The 23814-nt window shown below is 45.5% G+C and overlaps 1 protein-coding gene across 2 annotated transcripts in view; it reads right to left on the minus strand.

Annotated features, from left to right (window-relative positions):
- The window catches only part of COL15A1 (collagen type XV alpha 1 chain), a 1189398-nt gene that overhangs the window by 170488 nt on the left and 995096 nt on the right, over positions 1–23814 (minus strand). For both annotated transcript variants that reach the window (XM_069730463.1, XM_069730464.1), the window contains one exon: positions 12114–12258. In XM_069730463.1, coding sequence (XP_069586564.1) covers positions 12114–12258 — 145 coding nt within the window. The remainder of the gene's footprint in view (positions 1–12113; positions 12259–23814) is intronic.

Consider the following 23814-nt stretch of genomic DNA (forward strand, 5'->3'; position numbering starts at 1 on the left):
ACCAATTTGTTGACATGTATGATGCTAGTTAAAATAGTCAGGGTCAGTGTTCTATATTGACACCAGTAAATACTTAGCGCCAAATTACTATGTCTGAAACTCAGCAGAGGAGCCCACCCCTGTACCTAAGTATGCCACCCATTTTTGGGGAGTTTTGTTGTTTTGCGAGACATTAACATCTATTTATTTTTTGGGAGTACTAACTGTGTCAGACACTCCTTCCAATCGTCCTCCGCTGACCACACCAATGCTGCCTGTGTACCCCTGGAACCTATTTAAAAGTGCATAGAGCCACCTTTTTTTATGTTAGGCCTACTAAGTCTGTCTGCGGTCCCTCCTTCAAATTGTCCTCCGCTGACCACACCAATGCTGCCTGTGTACCCCTGGAACCTATTTAAAGTGCATAGAGCCACCTTTTTTTATGTTAGGCCTACTAAGTCTGTCTGCGGTCCCTCCTTCAAATTGTCCTCCGCTGACCACACCAATGCTGCCTGTGTACCCCTGGAACCTATTTAAAAGTGCATAGAGCCACCTTTTTTTATGTTAGGCCTACTAAGTCTGTCTGCGGTCCCTCCTTCAAATTGTCCTCCGCTGACCACACCAATGCTGCCTGTGTACCCCTGGAACCTATTTAAAAGTGCATAGAGCCACCTTTTTTATGTTAGGCCTACTAAGTCTGTCTGCGGTCCCTCCTTCAAATTGTCCTCCGCTGACCACACCAATGCTGCCTGTGTACCCCTGGAACCTATTTAAAAGTGCATTGAGCCACTTTTTTACGTTAGGCCTACTAAGTCTGTCTGCGGTCCCTCGTTCAAATTGTCCTCTTCTGACCACACCAATGCTTCCTGTGTACCCATGTAACCTTTTTCAAACCGGCAGCGAGCCAACTTTGTGTTGTAAGGCCTACTATGCTGTGAGTTCCGTTCTGGAGCTCCCTCCTGTGGTTGCTAATGGTATTTTTGTGAGTTCTGCCCTTGGGCTCCCTCTGGTGGTTTCGAGTGGAACTGCTGCTCCTTTAGGTTTCTTCCCCTAAGTTCAAGCCTCGCTTTATTGGGCCTTATAAGATTTCTGAAATTATCAATCCAGTGTCTTTTCGTTTGGCCCTTCCAGCTTCCTTTTCCATTCATAATGTGTTCCATAGATCCTTGTTGCGGAGATATGTGGTACCTATGGTTCCCTCCGTTGATCCTCCTGCTCCGGTGTTGGTTGAGGGGGAATTGGAATATGTGGTAGAGAAGATTTTGGATTCTCGTTTTTCGAGGCGGAAGCTTCAGTATCTGGTCAAGTGGAAGGGTTATGGCCAGGAAGATAATTCCTGGGTTGTTGCCTCCGATGTTCATGCTGCCGATTTGGTTCGTGCTTTCCATTTGGCTCGTCCTGATCGGCCTGGGAGCTCTGGTGAGGGTTCGGTGACCCCTCCTCAAGGAAGGGGGTACTGTTGTGAGTTCCGTTCTGGAGCTCCCTCCTGTGGTTGCTAATGGTATTTTTGTGAGTTCTGCCCTTGGGCTCCCTCAGGTGGTTTCTAGTGGAACTGCTGCTCCTTTAGGTAGCTGTAGCAGCTGCCTTCACTAATCGCCTTGCCTGGGTTTGTTATTTAAACCTGCTCTGGGCTTTAGTTCATGCCTGCTGTCAATGTTCTGGGTTGGATTTTGTTCTCTCCTTGGATTTCTCATATGGCCAGTCCTTGTCTGCAAAAGATAAGTTTTTGCTAGTTTTTGTTTGTCCATTTGTTTGGACTCTATTGCTCTGCAAATATATCTCCTTTTGTCCAGCTTGTCACTATGTCTTATTCAGGCTAGCTGGAAGCTCTGGGAAAGCAGATTTGCCCCTCCACACCGTGAGTCGGTGTGGAGTTCATTTTTGTAAACTCTGCGTGGATTTTGTAGTTTTTACTACTGACCGCACAGTATCCTTTTCTCTCTGTCTATCAAGTTTACTATTGGCCTCCCTTTGCTGAATTTTGATTTCATTTCTGTGTACGTCATTTCCCTCTCCTTTCACAGTCAATATTTGTGGGGGGCTGTCTTTCCTTTTGGGGGTTTCTCTGAGGCAAGATAGCTTTCTATTTCCTTCTTTAGGGGTAGTTATTGCTTAGGCTGTGAAGAGGTGTCTAGGGAGAGTCAGGAACATCCCACGGCTATTTCTAGTGTTGTTGTTAGGATTAGGGACTGCGGTCAGTAGAGATTCCACCTTCTCAGAGCTCGTTCCATGTTGCGTTTTAGCCACCAGGTCATATCAGTGTGGCTTCTTAAGCAGTGTCTGTCTGCGCCACTCAATACAGCTGTCCTCCTTCTCTTTTAAAATAAAAGAGCCGCAATTGTCTGGTTTTCAGCCTGTCAGAATTTTAAAACTGCATTGGGGCCACAAGTTTCGTTGGGGTCTACAATCTGTGTCTGCCGCTCCAAGGTGTTCTCCAGGTTGCCTCTCCGTAGCTTCTATCTTCTCGCTCTCGTTAAGTAGTTGTTGAAACAACACTGCATTAGGCCTACAAGTTGAGTCTGGGTTGGAGAGACGGTGTCTGCCACTCCAAGGTGTTCTCCAGGTTGCCTCTCCATAGCTTCTATCTTCTAGCTCTCGTTAAGTAGTTGTTGAAACAACACTGCAATAGGCCTACAAGTTGGGTCTGGGTTGGAGAGACGGTGTCTGCTGCTCCAGGGTGTTCTCCAGGTTGCCTCTCCATAGCTTCTATCTTCTAGCTCTCGTTAAGTAGTTGTTGAAACAACACTGCATTAGGCCTACAAGTTGGGTCTGGCTTGTAGAGACGGTGTCTCCTGCTCCAAGGTGTTCTCCAGGTTGCCACATAATCGAAGCTGCATAGTGCCTATTTTGTTATTTTAGGCCTACTAAGTCTTTCTGCGGTCCCTCCTTCCAATTGTCCTCCACTGAGCACACCAATGCAGACCGTGTACCCATGTAACCTTTTTTAAACCTGTGTCGAGCCAACTTTGTGGTGTAAGGCCTACTTGCATTGTCTGGCTGCGTCACTCAATACAGCTGTCCTCTTTAAAAAAATGACCTGCAATTATCAGGTTTTCAGCCTATCGGAATTTTAAAACTGCAGTGGGGCTACTAGTTTGGTTGGGGCCTACTAACTTCTATCTTCAGGCTCTTGTTAAATAGTTGTTAAATGGAACAACTGCATTTGGCCTACTAGTTGGGTTGGGACCTAATAACAGTGTCTGCCGCTCCTTGCTGTTCTCCTGGTTTCCTGTCCTGAAATTCCATTTTCAGACTCTCGTTAAGTAGTTGTTAATGTTAGACTGCATTTGGCCTACTAGTTGGGTTGGGGCCTACTAACGGTGTTTGCCGCTCCTTGCTGTTCTCCTCCACTGAACAAAGCTGTGCTGTCTGTTTACTACTGTTGCCAATTTTGAACTGCATTTAGACTACTTACTGATTTGGGCCTACTCTCTGTGTCAGCCTCTCAGTACAGTTGTCCTCCACTGAACAAAGCAATGCCACCTGGTTAGTCCTGTTACCAATTTTGAAATGCATTTAGCCCACTTTATTATTTGGGCCTATATCTGTGTTTCCTCCTCATCCTGCCCATTGCCCAGCCAGTGCTAGATGACACTGCTGGTACATTGACCCAGACCGCTACATTCCCCGTGCATGCTACACAGCCAGATTCTGACCCTGCTGAAAGTGAGGTTCCCCTTCCCACATACTATACCACCTTACACGGAGACAAATAGGAAGGTGCAGATGAAAGTGCAGGTTCCTTAATCAGGTGGGGGGGGGCCACTCGTTCGTATTGCCACTGGCACAGGGCCCCTCATAGTACGCAAAAGTGTCGCTGCCGGTGGGAGGCACCCCCGCCATGCAAACACACCGCCGTACTTTGAGGGGCCCTGTGCCAGTGGCAATGCGAACCAGAGGGCCCCCCCATGCTTGCTCTGGCTCACAGCACTTGCAAAGTTGAAATACTTACCTCTCCCTGCTCCACTGCCGTGACGTGGTCCAAGTTTCCTGGGCCCACTAAATACTTGACCCAGCCATACCCCCCACAAATTTTGCTAAATTACCCCCTATGTCCAATGCCTAACTATTATTATAAGGTAAATTAAGATTGACAAGCTTCAGTACCAAGAATGGATGTTTTGGCCATTAAAATGGGCACTGTAGGTGTTTTCCTGGCCTCCACTCGCTGCCGACTATGCTTCCCCATTGACTTGCATTGGGTTTCGTGTTTCGGTCGATCCCGACCCCGACTTTACGCGATAATCGGCCGATTTCACTCGACTCGACTTTTGAGATAGTCGGGTTTCGTGAAACCCGACTCGACCCTAAAAAACTAAAAGTCGCTCAACCCTACTTGTGACTATCCATCATCCTCTTGACTACATTATAGAGGTTTTCAAAATGGGGTTCAGGTCTGGAGATTGGGCTGCCCATGACAGGGTTTTCATGTGATGGTCTCTGAATTTTTACCAGAGCTGTATATATAGACCTTTTAGTAGTTTGAAATTTGATCTTTCCATATGATTCCACTAATGGTGTACTCTATTCTTGAAGTTGCTAGTGTATACTTATTTTTGATCCCCCCCCCATATGTGCAGTGTTTGGCTGAGCATGGCCTCTGGATGTAGCCCATGATTGTGAGCCCACCGCATTGAGGGGTTGAATAGTGCTAGCATGCATATTTTTTAAGAAATACTTTTATTAGGGTCATGAGACTGGACCTATTTTCTGCCATGCTAGCTTTGTGTCTAATTATCTGAAATAAGCAGAGGGCTTTTTGCATTGTCAGCTTCAACCTCTCCACAACCTGGATATTTTTTGTATAGTTTAAGTCCTACCAATTACTGATAGGGGTTAGTTATAAGTCTCCAAAAATAATGGAAGCAACGGAGAATATCCTCATAAAGCAAATAGATGAAGCTGCGACTCAAGGAGAAGTCATTATTATAGGGACTTCAACTACCCTGAAATAGATTGGGGAACAGAAACCTGCAGATCCAGCAAAGGTAAACCTTTTTTGACAACTATGAGAAACAATTACATTTCACAACTGGTTCAGGACCCAACAAGAAGGGGGGCACTGCTAGACCTATTATTAACCAACAGGCCAGACCGCATATCAAATATAAGGGTTGGCGGTCACTTGGGAAATAGTGATCACAAAATAATAAGTTTTCAAGAAAACTAAACTCCAGGAGGGCAAATTTCCAACGGATGAGAGAGGATCTAGGTGCAATTAACTGGGATGATATCCTGAGACAAAAATACACAAACAATATAGGAGACGTTTATTAGCATTCTGAATAGGACCTGTGCACAGTATATACCATATGTGAATAAACATACTAGAAATGGGAGGAAACCAATATGGCTAAATAGAGCTGTAAGGGGCACAATAAGGGACAAAAAGAAAGCATTTAGAGAATTAAAGGAAGTAGGTAGTGATGAGGCATTAAATAAATACAGAAAATTAAATAAATTCTGTAAAAAGCAAATCAAGGCAGCAAAGATTGAGACAGAGAGACTCATTGCCAGAGAGTAAAAATAAACCCAAAATATTCTTTAACTACATAAATAGTAAGAAAATAAAAAATGATAGTGTTGGCCCCCTTAAAAATAGTCTGGGTGAAATGGTGGATGAAGATGAAGAAAAAGCCAATATGCTTAATGACTTTTATTTCATCAGTATTTACTCAAGAAAATTCCATGGCAGACAATATGATCAGTGATAACAAAAATTCCCCATTAAATGCCCCCTGCTTAACCCAGCAGGAAGTACGGCGGCATCTAAAAATCACTAAAATTGACAAATCTCCGGGCCCGGATGGGATACACCCCAGAGAACTGCAGGAATTAAGTACAGTCATTGATAGACCATTATTTTTAATCTTTAAAGATTCCATAATAACAGGGTCTGTACCACAGGACTGGCGTATAGCAGATGTGATGCGAATATTCAAAAAGGGGACAAAAACTGAACTCGGAAATTATAGGCCAGTAAGCTTAACCTCTACTGTGGGTAAAATTCTGGAGGGCATTCTAAGGGATGCTATGCTGGAGTATCTGAAGAGGAATAACCTCATGACTAGGGTTGAGCAAAACGGGTCAGCCATTTTCAGAAGTCGCCGACTTTTGGCAAAGTCAGGTTTCATGAAACCCGACCCGACCCTTGTGTGGGGTCGGCCATGAGGTCGGCGATCTTCTGATCTGGTATCGGAATTCCGATACCGAGTTCCGATATGTTTGCGATATCGGAAATCGGTATCGGAATCCATATTTAAGTGTAAAATAAAGAATAAAAATAAAAAATATTGATATACTCACCCCCGGACGCGCCCTGGTTCTAACCGGCAGCCTGCGTTCCAAAAAAAAATGAGCAAGTGAAGGGCCTTCGATGACGTCGCGGCTTGTGAGTGGTCGCGTGAGCGGTCACATGGGCGGTCACACGACCAATCACAAGCCGCGACGTCATCTAAGGTCCTTCATGCGCTCATTCTTAGGAAGGAAGACTGACGGTTAGAACCAGGGCGCGTCCGAGGGTGAGTATATTCCTATTAGGGATCCCTATTAGGGATATACTCACCCTCAGACGCGCTCTGGCTCTAACCGGCAGCCTTCCTTCCTAAGAATGAGCGCGTGAAGGTCCTTAGATGACGTCGCGGCTTGTGATTGGTCGCGTGACCGCCCATGTGACCGCTCACGCGACCAATCACAAGCCGTGACATCATCGAAGGCCCTTCACTTGCTCATTTTTAGGAACGCAGGCTGCCGGTTAGAACCAGGGCGCGTCCGAGGGTGAGTATATCAATATTTTTTATTTTTATTCTTTATTTTACACATTAATATGGATCCCAGGGCCTGAAGGAGAGTTTCCTCTCCTTCAGACCCTGGGAACCATTAGTATCCCATTGCACTGCATTGGGTTATGTGTTTCGGCCGACCCCGACTTTTCTATAGGATCGGCCGATTTCACTCGACCCGACTTTTGAGAAAGTTGGGTTTCGTGAAACCCGACCCGATCCTAAAAAAAAAAAGTCGCTCAACCCTACTCATGACCCAATATCAACATGGGTTTACTAGGGACCGTTCCTGTGAGACAAACCTGATCAATTTCTATGAAGAGGTAAGTTTCGGACTGGACCAAGGGAACTTTTCAAAAGCTTTTGATACGGTGCCACACAAAAGGTTGATACATAAAATGAAAATAATGGGGATAGGGGAAAATATGTGTAAGTGGGTTAAGAGCTGGCTCAGGGATAGGAAACAAAGGGTGGTTATTAATGGATCACACTCGGACTGGGTCGTGGTTAGCAGTGGGGTACCACAGGGGTCAGTATTGGGCCCTCTTCTTCTTAACATTTATTAATGACCTTGTAGGGGGCATACAGAGCAGAATTTCAATATTTGCAGATAACACTAAACTCTGCAGGGATACAGAGGAGGACAATTTTATATTACAGGATGATTTATGTAAATTAGAAGCTTGGGCTGACAAATGGCAAATGAGCTTTAATGGGGATAAATGCAAGGTCATGCACTTGGGTAGAAGTAATAAGATGTATGACTATGTGCTTACTTCTAAAACACTGGGCAAAACAGTCAATGAAAAAGACCTGGGTGTATAGGTGGATGACAAACTCACATTTAGTGGCCAGTGTCAGGCAGCTGCTACAAAGGCAAATAAAATAATGGGATGCATTAAAAGAAGCATAGATGCTCATGAGGAGAACATAATTTTACCTCTATACAAGTCACTAGTTCGACCACACTTAGAATACTGTGCACAGTTCTGGTCTCCGGTGTATAAGAAAGACATAGCTGAACTAGAGCGGGTGCAGAGAAGAGCGACCAAGGTTACTAGAGGACTGAGGGGTCTGTAATACCAAGACAGGTTATTACACTTGGGGCTATTTAATTTGGAAAAATGAAGACTAAGGGGTGATCTTATATTAATGTATAAGTATATGAGGGGACAGTACAAAGACCTTTCTAATGATCTTTTTAATCATAGACCTGAGACAGCGACAAGGGGGCAACCTCTACGTCTGGAGGAAAGAAGGTTTAAGCATAATAACAGATGCGGATTCTTTACTGTAAGAGCAGTGAGACTATGGAACTCTCTGCCATATGATGTTGTAATGAGTGATTCATTACTTAAATTTAAGAGGGGACAGGATGCCTTTCTTGAAAAGTATAATGTTACAGGTTATATATATTAGATTCGTTGATCCAGGGAACTAGTCTGATTGTTGTTAGTGGAGTCGGGAAGGAATTTTTTTCAATGTTGAGCTTACCTTTTGCTACATGGTTTTTTTTTTGCCTTCCTCTGGATCAACATGTTACGGCATGTTAGGTTAGGCTATGGGTTGAACTAGATGGACTTAAAGTCTACCTTCAACTTTAATTACTATGTTACTATGTTACAATTGTGTTGATTGCACAGTAGGACTTTGCACTGTATACAGAGGGAACAGAAAGTATTCATACCCCTTTAAATGTTTCACTCTATTTCATTGCAGCCATTCTAAAAAGTTCATTTTTTTTCATTAATGTACACCATCTTGACTGAAAAAAACCCAAACAGAAATGTAGTAATTTTTGAAAATGTATTAAAAAACTGAAATATAACATCGTCATAAGTATTCAGACCCTTTGCTCAGCATTGAGTAGTATTGAGTATATGAATCACCCTTTTGAACAGCCATGAGTCTTCTTGGGAATGATGCAACAAGTTTTTCACACCTGGATTTGGGGATCCTCTGCCTTTCTTCCCTGCGGATCCTCTCCAGTTCCATTAGGTTGGATGGTGAACAGCCATTTTCAGGTCTCTCCAGAGATGCTCAATTGGGTTTAGGTCAGGGCTCTGGCTGGGCCAGTCAAGAATGGTCAGAGAGTTGTTCTGAAGCCACAGCAGTGTTATTTTAGCTGTGTGCTTAGGGTCATTGTCTTGTTGGAAGGTGAACCTTCGGCCAAGTCTGAGGTCCACAGAACTCTGGAAGAGGTTTTCATCCAGGATATTTCTGTACTAGGCCACATTCCTGTTTCCTTCAATGACAGCCAATCGTCCTGCCATGCAGCTGAAAAACACCCCCATAGCATGATGCTGCCCCACCATGTTTCACTATTGGGATTGTATTGGGCAGGTGATGAGCCGTGCCTGGTTTTCTCCACACATACCGCTTAGAATTATGACCAACAAGTTCTATCTTTGTCTCAGATCAGAGAATCTTATTTCTCAGTCTGGGAGTCCTTCATGTTTTTTTTTAGCAAACTACGGGGGATTTCATATGTATTGCAATGAGGAGAGGATTCTGTCATGCCTCTCTGCCATAAAGTCCTGACTGGTAGAGGGCTGCTGTGATTTTTGACTTTGTAGAACTTTCTCCCATCTCCCTACTGTACCTCTGGAGCTCAGCCACAGTGATCTTGAGGTTCTTCTTTACCTCTCTCACCAAGCCTTTTCTCCCACAATTGCTCAGTTTGGCTAGATGGCAAGGTCTCAGAAGACTTCTGGTGGTCCCAAACTTCTTCAATTTAAAGATTAGAGAGAAAACTTTGCTCTTAGTAACCTTGAGTTCTGCAGAAATTCTGTTGTAACCTTGTCCACATATGTGCCTTGCCACAATTCTATCTCTGAGGTCCTTGGCTAGTTTCTTTGATTCTCATTTGGTCTGACATGCACTATGAACTGTGAGTTCTTATATAGACAGGTGTGTACCTTTCCCAATCAAGTCCTATCAGTTTAATTAAACACAGTTGGACTCCAATGAAAGAGTAGAACCATCTCAAGGAGGATCACAAGGAAATATTACATTTGCAAAATATTCTACATTTCTGTTTTTTCATCAAGATGGGGTGCAGAGTGTACATTAATGTGAAAAAATGAACTTTTATGAATTAATCAAATGGCTGAAATGAAACAAAGAGTGAACAATTTAAAGGGGTCTGAATATTTTCCGTACCCACTGTATATCTGGGTTTGTGGCTTGTCTATTTTGGGATTTTCACCCCTAAATGTGAATACTATAGATATCTTCTGCACTCATAACTTTGTGCTGCGAAAAATTTATCCCCTGAAAAAAAAAAACCCTTTGCACATTGGAAGATGTGTATTATGGGAACTAATGCAATGAAAGAATCGTTATGAATATATTTATACTCTATTTCATTTTAGAGACGTTGATACAAGACCAGTGGAACGCACCAACCAATCCTTTAAAACAGCCCTAATAGGCTGTAAGTTGTGGAGTGTGTGGCTAGAAGCTAGGTATGCAGGGTTGAGTAATAAAAGAGGCATGAAAACCTGCATAGCACAAGGGATGAATGATACAACCCTGATGGGCGGAACATGAGAGGTCATGCAGCCAAAAGGAATGCTATCAGTTGACTTAACACATGTGACTATAGCTGAGATCAGCGGAGTTTTGATAGTCACATGTAGGATGACCCTGCAGTTGAGTATTGACAGCAGTACTGCAGCCTATGAATGTGTAAGGCCATGTTCACACCATCCTTAGGGGTAGGGTTAGGGGTAGGGTTAGGGGTAGGGTTAGGGGTAGGGTTAGGGTTAGGGGTAGGGTTAGGGTTAGGGGTAGGGTTAGGGTTAGGGGTAGGGTTAGGGTATTTTCAGCCATTTTAACCCTAAAAAACTTCCTAGAAAACACACAGACTCTGCATAGAAAACTGCATAAAAAAAGCATCAAAAAACGCACCAAATAAGCACCAAAAAAGCACCAAAAAAAGGACCTGCGTTTTCTGCCAAGAGCTGCGGTTTTTAGTCCTGAAAAAAAAAGAGGGAAATCAGGAACGTGTGAACATAGCCTAAGTCTCCCTGATAACTAAGCCCCAAGGGGCGGAGCATAAAGAGATGAACTGCTGACTGTGGGGTTACTAAGATGGCGGATGTGGAGGGTTGGTGTGCGTGCCATGAACACCGGCAAAAGAATAAAATCTAATCAGAGAGCCGTGCCCAAAAAAAATTAAATCAGGTGATCTCTATAACCCTGTGTTATTTGCTTCTTTCTTTTCCAACCACTGTGGTTTAGACAGAATAAAAAACTGTGTATAGGGACTTTGGTGTTTTTTAGAGTTTGTGTCTTGGTTATATGGTTTTAAATGAGCATAACTAAAAGTTATGTTTTAATATTGGTACTCACCATGCTGCTAAATATGGTAGTTACTTTTTACCACATGTAATGTTGTAAAAACAAAACCCTGAAAACAGAATTGCAATTTTTTTTTTACAATTTTACCACAGTCTAATTTTTTCCCATTTGCCACTACATTGTATGGTAAAATAAAATGTCAATTAAAGCTACACTTCATCCCCCAAAAACAAAAAGTTTTGGCTCTTGGTAGGAGAGAAAAAAAAAAATAAAATCGGAAAAACAAATTTGTTGCAGCAGAAAGAGTTGAAGATTTTCTAAATCTTTATCATTCCCCTCCTAAGAACTGTCTGACTTTGCATAAAGGATATATCACTAGAGATGAGCAAGCACTAAAATGCTTGCATGCTTGTTACTCAAAACGTGCAATTCCTAATGCTCGGATGCTTGTTTTGAGTAATGAGTATAATGGGAGTCAATTAGAAATTCAAGCTTTTTTTCCGGCAGACCCTACAGAGGGGTTTGAGGGGCAGTGAAAATGTTCAAATCGATGGAAAAAGTGTTGAACGGAAGGAGAATAGCATAGGGAAGACCCCTGGAAGCATCTGACTTCCAGATTGCTGTTGAGAACACTGTTGTCACACTTTTACTCCACTTTAAGGACTTGGAAAAATTGGAGTTTACAGGAAAAAAAATGTTAAGAAATATTCTTTCCCATATAATTACTTTGTATATAAGGCAAAATTTAAAAAGGATGTAACAAAAAAATTAAGTAAATACAATTTTTACTAAAAAAAACCTGAAAATGTCAGTGTAATTTAAGAAGGAAGCAAGAACTGCAAACATTTAGATGGAAGAGGGACTCAGATTTCAGATGCACTGGATATAAAACAAAACTATCTAAAAAGTAAAGCTGTCATAAAGAAGGTTAGTGTTTTTTGGAGAAAAAAACTTGATATTTATCTCTACACTTTTTTAAGTAAAATCACTTTTGGGAAAAATATATAAAAGTAATAATCACCATAAGTTATAATGTAGTTTACCAACCTGAACCATATATTGATGATGGACCTGGTGGCCCGGGAGGACCTGGATTTCCTGCTGGACCAATTAAACCATACCCAGGAGGTCCAGGTAGTCCTGGCACTCCAGGGTGACCTGGAGGACCAATAACAGTATCTCCTTTTGGACCCTATAGGAATATATTCGTGGTAAGATATACAACATTAAGAAAATAACATATAAAAACATTTGTTTAGATGTAGCAAAACAATCTCTATGTAACATACATAGTAACATAGTTCGCAAGGCCGAAAAAAGACATTTGGCCATCCAGTTCAGCCTATATTCTGTCAGAATAAATCCCCAGATCTACGTCCTTCTAAAGAACCGGATAACTGTAAGATACAATATTGCTATGCTCCAGGAAGACATCCAGGTCTCTCTTGAAATCCTCGACTGAGTTCGCCATCACCACCTCCTCGGGCAAGGAATTCCAGATTCTCACTGCCCTAACAGTAAAGAATCCTCTTCTATGTTGGTGGAAAAACCTTCTCTCCTCCAGACTCAGAGAATGCCCCCTTGTGACCGTCACATTCCTTGGTATAAACAGATCCTCGGAGAGATTTTTCTATTGTCCCCGTATATACTTATACATGGTTATTAGGTCACCCCCCAGTCGTCTTTTTTTCTAGACTAAATTATCCTAATTTTGCTAATCTCTCTGGGTATTGTAGTTCCCCCATCCCCTTTATTGTGTTGCCCTCCTTTGTACTCACTCTACTTTCATTATATCCTTCCTGAGCACCGATGCCCAAAACTGTACAAAGTACTCCATGTGCGGTCTAACTAGGGATTTGTACAGAGGCAGTATAATACTCTCATCAGGTGTATCCAGACCTCTTTTAATGCACCCAACGATCCTGTTTGCCTTGGCAGCCTCTGCCTGGCACTGGCTGCTCCAGGTAAGTTTATCATTAACTAGGATCCCTAAGTCCTTCTCCATGTCAGATTTACCCAGTGGTTTCCCATTCCGATAGTAATAATGATATTGATTCATTCTTCCCATGTGTATAACCTTACATTTATCATTGTTAAACTCCACCTTTCGGCCCAAGTTTCCAACTTATCCAGATTCATCTGTAGCAGAATACTGCTGAAAGAATACTGTAGCAGAATACTGTGAAAACCATGTCCTTAAAGAAGCTGTCCACTATCTGGATAACCACTTCCGAAGATAAAATAAATATAATTTATACTCACCTCCTACATTGGCACTGTTCCAGTAATCCTGACATTGAGTCTTCTGGATCGGATGCTATTGAGCTGCTGCACACTTACTACTTCTACTTGTTAGAGAGAAGTAAGTGTACAGCAGCCAAGCATAGGCCGCTGATTGACTTTAGGGTACAAGTAGCACCACACTGTCAAGTGTGCCCTGGGAGACCCGACAGCAACATCACAGGAATGATGCATATGTAGGAGGTCTTATTTTTATTTTTCAAAGGGTAGTACTTATTTTAAAACTGTACCTGGACCACCCCTTGAACCATAGCTAGAAATAATCACATTGGTAATAACTTTGTTTTTTCAGATACTGTGTTGCAACCTAATTTCTGTACTTTAAAATGTTTATTAAAGGGGTTATCCAGGTTTGGGATGAAAATCTGCAGTTACATCAGACTTTGAAATCCTCTGTGTGCTCAAGCCATGTTGTCAAGATTCTCCGTTGACTGTAGTGAGAGCAAGCATTCAGGTGAACACAAGAATGCAATTTGCATATATGCAGTCACGTACCGATTAGATGTGCATGGCCTTGCTCAATTCATTTGTATTGAGTAAGGCTGTGCATGTCTAGTTGAAATGTGGCTGGAAGTATGCAAAATTCATACATGTGGTCACGTGACCGCCCAGTCTTGCATGCCAGCATCAGAGAATTCTGATAGCGTATTCTCACGACACATGAAGTATGGACTCAAAAGTCTGTAGTCAAAGAGTAATGGCAGACTTCCATACCAAGCCTGGACAACACCTTTAAGTTCAATAAGAAAGCAGGAAGCGAACCATAAAATAAAAACCATTTAATAAGGGTGGTAGAGATTTTGGACTGTTTTATATGTAGAGAATTTCAAAACCAAATATACTTCAAAACATATATATTTATATATTCATATACTAGATGACGACCCGATTCTAACGCATCGGGTATTCTAGAATATGTATGTAGTTTATTTATGAAGATTTAGGAATAATGCAATGAATACACAGGATTTTCCTGGTAAAATATATACATTATCATTAAATTTTATTGCTCAAATAACGTAATACAATTTAACGAAATTATTAAACAGATCATCAAAATATATAAACCATTACATCACTAACTGTATTTAAATAAACTGGACGAAAGAAGTACAGCGACACTATAATATATATTTGTTAACAATATCAACCCAAAATATTTTTGTACACCACATTTCTTGTGAATACAATTTGACTATCTATAAGCAACTTTCCTTGTAAAGGGGTAGGAAGAACTTGCACCTTGACGTTGTATCTCATTTTAACTCTTGAAAATGCAAAGCAGAGTTGTCCATGACCAAAAAACGGGCTCCTGTAGATATATGCCAACACAGTGTAGAGTTTGACCTTGTGACTTGTTTATTGTCATGGCAAAGGCTGGTTTTAATGGAAACGGTTGACGCTGAAGCCTAAATGGAAGACCGATGTCTAAAGGACATAAAATCAATGCGTGGAATGAACACTTCGTCTCCTTTTGCTGATCCAGTGATCACTCTTGCTTGAATTACGTGGGAATGGAGTCCAGTAACAATAAGACGAGTTCCATTACATAGACCATTTTTTGTATTTAGATTCTGCAGCAACATTACGATTGTTCCAACTTTGAGTTGTAGTCTGTGGGATGGCATTCCTGATGGCGTAAGACTATTTAAAAATTCAACTGGATAGTGCTCTCGTTCATCTTCATTGTCTACATCCACTGAATCATCACTTTTGTACAACTTATACTCTCCAGGCATTCTATCCATCACACAGGAATTTAGCAGAGCCACGTCATCGTTCTTGGGACAGAGAATTACATGGGAAGAGGCCCTCTCAACACTGCTTTGGTCGTTCACATCAATTTCAACGCATTGTCCAAAAACATCACTTACGATGCAGTCAGTGCACAACATGTCTTCTGGTATTTCAATAATGTCTTCTCCAAGGTTGTATTCATTGCTAAGTTCACCGTTACCAAGTTTAAGAAGTCAGTTGCTGTACTCTGGGTCAGAAGATCGCATGTTGTTAATTAGTTGAAGTTTATTAAACGGTTTCCAAAGGTCAGCCATTTTTTACCTGGACTCGATAACATCTGTTCTTGTTGCATTTGATATGACTGGAAGGCATTGCCTAAAATCTCCGCCAATGACAAACGTTACCTCCAAAAGGAATTTCATTTTTTTTCAGCAACATTTGTAGTCATTACTTCACGCAGAAGTCTGTCAATTAAGCTTGTGTGCCATGGTGCACTCGTCAAGTATCAAAAGATTTGCGTTGTTTAACTATCTTCCTGCAAATATGTCTTGTTTTATTCTGGAAACAGATTTCATTGACTGGAACTGGTATCCCAAAGAGTGAATGGATAGTGCGACCTCCTCGTAAAAGGTTTGCTGCAATACCTGTTGCAGCCGATGGCAATACAACTTTTCCCAACCCTCTAACGTGATGCATTAAAACTTCATAGAGGTATGTTTTACCGCTCTCTCCTGGACAGTCAATAAAGAAATATTTTTGCATCTGCTTGGTTTTCGATTGTGCTCACAATAGTGTCATATGTAGTGTTGAGCATTCCGATACCGCAAGTATCGGGTATCGGCCGATATTTGCGGTATCGGAATTCCGATACTGAATTCCGATACTTCCCGCGTATCGGATACCGGAATCGGAAGTTCCCAGAATTCAAATTGAACGCAGCAGCCAATGAGGAATGAATGAAAGTGTGGGCACATCCTGTTAAGCATGGTGGGCATGTAAGTACTGGCAAGGCTGGGATTGGCTGCTGAAATGATGTCACTCTGCACTATAAAAAAGCGCTGCCGCCATTTTGCGCTCACTCTGCTGTGATTTCAGTTAGGGACAGGACGCTGTGTTCTAACTGAGGGCCAGTCGAGCTAGCTAATTGCTTTATTTTCCTTTCCAAAGGCTAATTTAGCAAAACGCTGTGTGTTCTTCACTGTTCACCTTGCTCTTGCCTTGCAGCGCTGTTTTAACAGCGTTCTGCAAGGTCTCTGTGTGTGTGTGTGTGTGCAGCTCACTCTGTAGTCTGTGTGCAGCCATATACCCGGTTGTATTCAGCTCAGGGGGGGTTCACACTGCCTCACACAGTTGTTCTTTTTTGCTCTTAGTGCAGCCTGCTGCACATTTTTTCTCAAATTTCCTATTAGTGTTTTTCCACCAGTCTCCAGCTCTATTGTGGAAAAACACTACATAGGATAACCTAGAGGGGGGTTTTTGGGCCTTGCAGCGCCGTTTACGGCTGTCTGCACGGTCTCCGTGTGAGCCCAGCTCGCCCTGTAGTCTGTGTGCAGCCATAGCCGGTTGGATTCAGCTCAGGGTTCGTTACTGGCTCATACCTTGAGAAAAATTTTCCTTTTTTTCAAATAGTGCAGCCTGTTTAAAATTTGAAAAAAAAAATTCCTATTAGTGTCTTTCCACTCGTATCCAGCTAAATAGTGGAAAAACACTATATAGGATAACCTAGAGGAGGGTTTTTTGGCCTTGCAGCGCCGTTTACGGCTGTCTGCACGGTCTCCGTGTGAGCCCAGCTCGCCCTGTAGTCTGTGTGCAGCCATAGCCGGTTGGATTCAGCTCAGGGTTCGTTACTGGCTCATACCTTGAGAAAAATTTTCCTTTTTTTCAAATAGTGCAGCCTGTTTAAAATCTGAAAAAAAAAATTCCTATTAGTGTCTTTCCACTCGTATCCAGCTAAATAGTGGAAAAACACTATATAGGATAACCGAGAGGAGGGTTTTTTGGCCTTGCAGCGCCGTTTACGGCTGTCTGCACGGTCTCCGTGTGAGCCCAGCTCGCCCTGTAGTCTGTGTGCAGCCATAGCCGGTTGGATTCAGCTCAGGGTTCGTTACTGGCTCATACCTTGAGAAAAATTTTCCTTTTTTTCAAATAGTGCAGCCTGTTTAAAATTTGAAAAAAAAAATTCCTATTAGTGTCTTTCCACTCGTATCCAGCTAAATAGTGGAAAAACACTATATAGGATAACCTAGAGGAGGGTTTTTTGGCCTTGCAGCGCCGTTTACGGCTGTCTGCACGGTCTCTGTGTGAGCGCAGCTCGCCCTGTAGTCTGTGTGCAGCCATAGCCGGTTGGATTCAGCTCAGGGTGCGTTACTGCCTCATACCTTGAAAAACAATTTCCTTTTTTTCAAATAGTGCAGCCAGTTTAAAATTTGAAAAAAAAAATTCCTATTAGTGTCTTTCCACTAGTATCCAGCTAAATAGTGGAAAAACACTATATAGGATAACCGAGAGGAGGGTTTCTTGGCCTTGCAGCGCCGTTTACGGCTGTCTGCACGGTCTCCGTGTGATTTAAACTAGCTCTGTAGCCCGATCTGCACCAAAAAAAAGGTTAAGTTCACCAAACACAACTTACACTTGTGTAGGCCACATTTGCAAAATAATAAAGTTTAGTCCACAATTTACAACATTAGTGTTTCTTACACCTGTTAGGAGGAGCATTACAGGAATAAGCACACTAAGGCCTTAGTACTTTTCTGCTTATCTTTATCTGTCAACCAAGATGAAGAGGGCAGGGAGTAAGGCACGTGGGCGTGGGCGCGGAGCAGGGAGAGGAGCAGGGAGAGGACGTGGTGATTCTGTGCCTGCTGCGGGCGCCGGTGACTCGTCGTCACTCAGTTTCAGCAGGGAACAGTCCTTCATGCGCAGCTTTGTCGGAGAGCGCCGTGCACCGCTGCTGCGTGAAGACCAAATTGAAGCCGTTGTCGGGTGGATGGCAGCTAACGCCTCGGCATCGACTTCAGTTAGTGCCACATCCTCTCAGGCACAGAGCACTGGAGAGCAGCCATCTGTCTCTTCACCACCTGCCAAATTGGCCAGGCAGTCAGAGAGCCCAGGACAGGAGCCGTCTCTACTTCTGTTCTCTGAATCTCTTGGCTTGGAAACAGGGGGCCAGCCAAGCAGCATTGGAGAAATGGAAGAAGAGGCAGTGTGCAGTGATGCCCAACACCTTTTTCTCTCTGACTCTGAAGAGGCAGGTGGGCCAGTGCCTCCGGTGACCACAGCGCAGTACGCATCTGATGATGAAACTCAGGTGCCGCTTTCTCGTGCGTACTGTGCTGCTGAGACTACCCAGGAGGAGCAGTTGGTGGCAGAGGGTAGTGGAGATGATGAGGTCCTTGACCCATCGTGGCGTGAGGAACAGGAAGGTGGTGGGAGCAGCTCAGAGGAAGAGCTTCCTCTTACGGGCCAAAGAGGGAGAGGGAGGGGGAAGACTGCGGAGCCTGGAGCCTCCACTTTGGCACCCGTTAGGAGCCTGTCTCTTTCCAAAGCCAAAAAGGGCGCTCCCAAGACTTGCAGTGCCTGGTCCTTTTTTGACACAGTTGCAGATGACATTTGTTTTGTCAAATGCAAGCTGTGTCATCATAAAGTAAAAAGAGGGAAAAATGTCAGCAACCTCAATACCACAAATATGTGGAAACATGTGCGGACCAGGCACGCGGTGGAGTTACAGAAACACACTGAAGATGTAGGCCAACCAACAGCGGCAGCTACCACCTCTTCAGCTCGTGTTGCCTCTTCCTCCAGCTCACGCACAGCTGGTTTGGCTTCCTCCCAGAGACCTTGTGTAATTCCACCCACAGCACCACCTTCCCAGTCATCCTCACACTCCCAGTCTACTCTACAGCCATCGGTAGTACAGGCATGGGAGAAAAGGCGGGCATTCTCGGCCAACCACCCCCGAGCACAGGCTCTGAATGCAGGCATTGCCAAACTGTTGTCCCTGGAAATGCTCTCGTTCAGGCTGGTGGAGACTGACAGCTTCCGTGACTTGATGGCATTGGCAGTCCCACAGTACAAGGTGCCCAGCCGCTTTTACTTCAGCAGGCAGGCTGTCCCTGCCCTGCACAGGCATGTTGAGGCAAACATAAAACATGCGCTACTGAACGCCGTCAGTAGCAAGGTCCACCTCACCACCGATGCGTGGACCAGTCAGCATGGACAGGGGCGATATGTTTCCCTCACTGCCCATTGGGTTAATGTTGTTGAGCCAGGTACAGATCGTGCGAGTGGCGCAGGACGTGTCCTGCCCACTCCAAGGATTGCAGGAATCCAGTCTGTACGCATCGACTCCTCCTCTTACACCAGTTCCTCTGATTCCTCTCTGCAGGATCCGTCACAGTCCACCCCCACATGGACCCGTGAACGTTTACCTATGACCGACATGAGCACAGCCGTGGCCAAACGTCAGCAGGCCGTCTTGAAACTAGTTTCATTGGGGCATCGAAGCCACACAGCGCAGGAGCTCTGGAATGCCATAAAGCAGGAGAGCGATGTGTGGTTACTGCCAGCGAATCTCCAGCCAGGCATGGTAGTGTGTGACAATGGCCGAAATCTGGTGGCAGCTTTGGCCCTTGGCAACCTCACTCACATCCCATGTCTGGCACATGTGCTCAATTTGGTTGTGCAGAGTTTTCTGAGGGACTATCCGGATCTTAATGCCCTGCTGCACAAGGTCCGCCTAGAGTGTGCTCACTTGCGGCGTTCCAGCTTGGCCAGATCCCGCATTGCTGCTCTGCAGCGCCGATTCCGCCTTCCGGAACACCGCATCATATGTGACCTACCTACCCGGTGGAATTCCACGTTACATATGTTGGAGCGGTTGTGTGAGCAGCAGCAAGCAGTTATGGAGTACCAGCTGCATCAGGCGCAAAGAAGTCGCAGTCAGCGCCGATCAGACTTCACAACCACAGAGTGGGCCACTATGAAGGACGTCTGCCAGGTTTTGCGTCCTTTTGATTATTCCACGCGGATGGCAAGTGCAGATGATGCACTAGTCAGCATGACTGTCCCCCTTATCTGCCTGCTTCAGCAAACTTTGCAAGGGTTAAGGGATGATGTGGTGGAAGAGGTGGAGGATGAGGAGTCACCTTTTCCATCAGCTTCTGGAGAGTCAGCGCCACGTGGTTCCTCACAAAGGGGTACGCAGGGGCCAATTTGTGAGGAGGATGAGGAGGAGTCAATGGAGGAGGAAGAGCTCCGTCCAGAGGAGGGAGCGACACAATTGTCCAGTGGTCAGTGTGTACAGCGAGGGTGGGGTGATGACGAGCGGGCAGAGATCATGTCTCAAGCAGGGGACAGCGTTTCTGGGCCGGTTGGCACTCTGCAGCACATGGTGGATTTCATGCTGCAGTGCCTGAGAAACGACCGCCGCATCGACCACATTCTCAACATGCCTGATTATTGGGTGTTCACCCTCCTCGATCCTCGCTACCGGGACAACGTCCAAAACCTCATCCCTGCGTTGACCCGGGAGCGTAAATTGCGGGAGTACCACGACACACTGGTGAATTCCATCATCTTCTCCTGTCCAACTGAGAGGAGTGCTGCTAGTGCTTTACAAAGCAGCTCAGTGCGTCGAGGCAGTGGGGGAGGCTCTGCCCAAAGAGGGAGCAGAAGCAGTGCCTCTGCCCAAGGCAAGCCCAGTATGGCACAACTCTGGCACACTTTTGTGTGCCCGCCCCAAATGTCTACACCATCACCGGCGGCTCCAGTCAGCAGGAGGCAACGGTTCCGTCAGATGGTGACAGACTACATGGCTTGCCCTCTTACTGTACTCCCAGACGGCTCTTCCCCGTTCAAGTTTTGGGTCTCTAAGCTGGATACATGGCCAGAGCTAAGCCAGTATGCATTGGAGGTGCTGGCTTGCCCTGCGGCTAGTGTCTTATCGGAACGTGTCTTTAGTGCCGCAGGTGGTGTACTAACAGACCGTCGCATGCGACTATCCTCCGATAACGTTGACCGGCTTACTTTCCTGAAAATGAACCAGGCCTGGATCTCGCAGGAATTTGCCACTCCTCTGCCTGATTAAGTAATTGGGTGTCATCCAGGTCTCCTGCTGTGTTCATCTTTCTACCACCTGAACTGCTATTCCTGGGCTCCAACACCGCCAGTTGCGGCTCAGAAGTGCAGGCTGCACAGTAAAAACATACGACCCAGTGTTATTGGGTTTCAGTAACGTCAGCTGATCCCCAGCTGTGTAGCCGGCAATGTGTCCTGCGACCGCCACGCTGGCACAACAACCTAAATGTAAGGGAACCTGTCCCCCCCCCCCCCCCCGTCGTTTGTTACTGAAAGAGCCATCTTGTGCAGCAGTAATGCTGCACAAGGAAAAGGTAGCTCTTTTTTTTTAGCTCTTTGCACACGCAGAACTTAACACTTATAAAATGTGTTCACTGATACCGTTATACCGTCCCGGAGCTGGGACTTTCCTTCGTAATGTGACGCAGCACAGCCGTCATTCCTACCCCCTTGGTGCCATGCGCTGCCTCCTCAGCGTTGTTTTAAGCTGTCACGGAGCCTGCGCTGTTCTGTTATCCCTTGGGCATGCCCTATTTGCGCTGCCTGTCTTCTGACATAATTTGGTGTCAGGCTGGCTGCGCCTGTGCGGCCGCGGTGCCCGAGATCCCGCCTCGCAGTGTCTTCTGATTGAGTCACACTGCGGGCCTGGGATCCATGGGCATGCGCAGTGCATATCTTCCCCTCGGGCTCTCGCTCATTTCCCTCCGCCTTCTTTAGACTGTGCGCCGTCAGCTGATCCCTAGCATGCCACGGCCGTGACACCGCACAGTCTGAAGAAGAGGGAAGGAGGGGAGTGAGAGTCGAGGTTATGCACTGTGCATGCCCATGGTTCCAAGGCCCGCAGTGGGATTACGTTAGATGAGACTGCGAGGTGGGATCTGGAGCAGCGTGGACGCACAGGCACTGACAGCCTGACACCAAATTATGTCAGAAGACAGGCAGCGCTAATTGGGCATGGCCAAGGGCTAACAGAACAGCGCAGGCTCCGTGGCAGCTTAAAACAACGCTGAGGAGGCAGCGCACGGCATCAAGGGGATAGGAATGACAGCTGTGCTGTGTCCCATTACGAAGGAAATTCGCACCTCCGGAACGGTTTAACGGTATAAAGGGACACATTTTTAGTGTTTACTTCGGTGTTTGCAAGGAGCATAATTAAAAGAGCAACCTTTTCCTTTTGCATCCTTAGTGCTGCACAACATGGCTCTTTCAGCTACAAACGTCTTGGGGGGGGGGGTTAAAGGTTTCCTTTCAACTTGCTCCAATCAGGCTTCGGCCTACACTCTGTTCCTCTGCTCCTCCTGCTGTCCCTGGGCTCTAACACCGCCAGTTGGTGCCTGGAAGTGCTGTGTGCACAGTCAACAGTCGCTCCTCTGTTATTGGGGTTCAGTAACGTCAGCTGATCCCCAGCTGTGTGTGCGGCAATACCTCCAATCTGCTCCTCCTGCTGTCCCTGGGCTCTAACACCGCCAGTTGGTGCCTGGAAGTGCTGTGTGCACAGTCAACAGTCGCTCCTCTGTTATTGGGGTTCAGTAACGTCAGCTGATCCCCAGCTGTGTGTGCGGCAATACCTCCAATCTGCTCCTCCTGCTGTCCCTGGGCTCTAACACCGCCAGTTGGTGCCTGGAAGTGCTGTGTGCACAGTCAACAGTCGCTCCTCTGTTATTGGGGTTCAGTAACGTCAGCTGATCCCCAGCTGTGTATCCGGCAACGTGTCATGCGACCGCCACGCTGGCACAACTAAAATGTAAGGGGACCTGTCCCCCCCCCCCCCTAGGCGTTTGTTACTGAAAGAGCCACCATGTGCAGCACTAATACTGCACAAGGGAAAGGTCGCTCTTGAAATTATGCTCCTTGCAAACGCTGAACTACACACTCATGTAATGTGTCCCCTCACACCGTCCAACCGTCCTGGAGGTGGGACTTTCCTTTGTAATGTGACGCAGCACAGCCGTCATTGCTACCCCCTTGGCACCGTGCGCTGCCTCCTTAGCGTTGTTTGATTCCGTCATGGACCCTGCGCTGTTATGTTATCCCTTGGCCATGCACAGTTTGCGCTGCCCGTCCTCTGACATCATTTGTTGTCGTCCTGGCTGCGCCTGTGCGTCCACGCTGCCCGAAATCACACCTCGCAGTGTCGTCTAATGTGATCCCACAGTGGGCCTGGTATCCATGGCCATGCGCAGTGCATATACTAGCCTCTCACTCCCCTTCTTCACGCTTCTTCAGACTAGGCGGCGTCAGCTGATCCCTAATAGCATGCCACGGCCGTGACGCCGCACAGTCTGAAGAAGCAGGAAGGAGGTGAGTGAGAGGCGATGATATGCACTGCGCATGCCCATGGATCCCTGGCCCGCAGTGGGACTACATTAGATGACACTGCAAGGTTGGATCTCGGGCAGCTTGGACGCACAGGCACTGCCAGCCTGACACCTACATGATGTCAGAAGACGGGCACCGCTAACTGTGCATGGCCAAGGGATAACATTACAGTGCGGGCTCCGTGACAGAACCAAACAACGTTGAGGAGGTGGTGCCCGGCACCAAGGGGGTTGGAATGACGGCTGTGCTGTGTCACATTACAAAGGAAAGTCCCACTTCCGGGATGGTTTGACGGTGTGAGGGGACACATTATATG

The sequence above is a fragment of the Ranitomeya imitator genome, chromosome 6 (genome assembly GCF_032444005.1).
Source record: "Ranitomeya imitator isolate aRanImi1 chromosome 6, aRanImi1.pri, whole genome shotgun sequence".
NCBI lineage: Eukaryota > Metazoa > Chordata > Amphibia > Anura > Dendrobatidae > Ranitomeya > Ranitomeya imitator.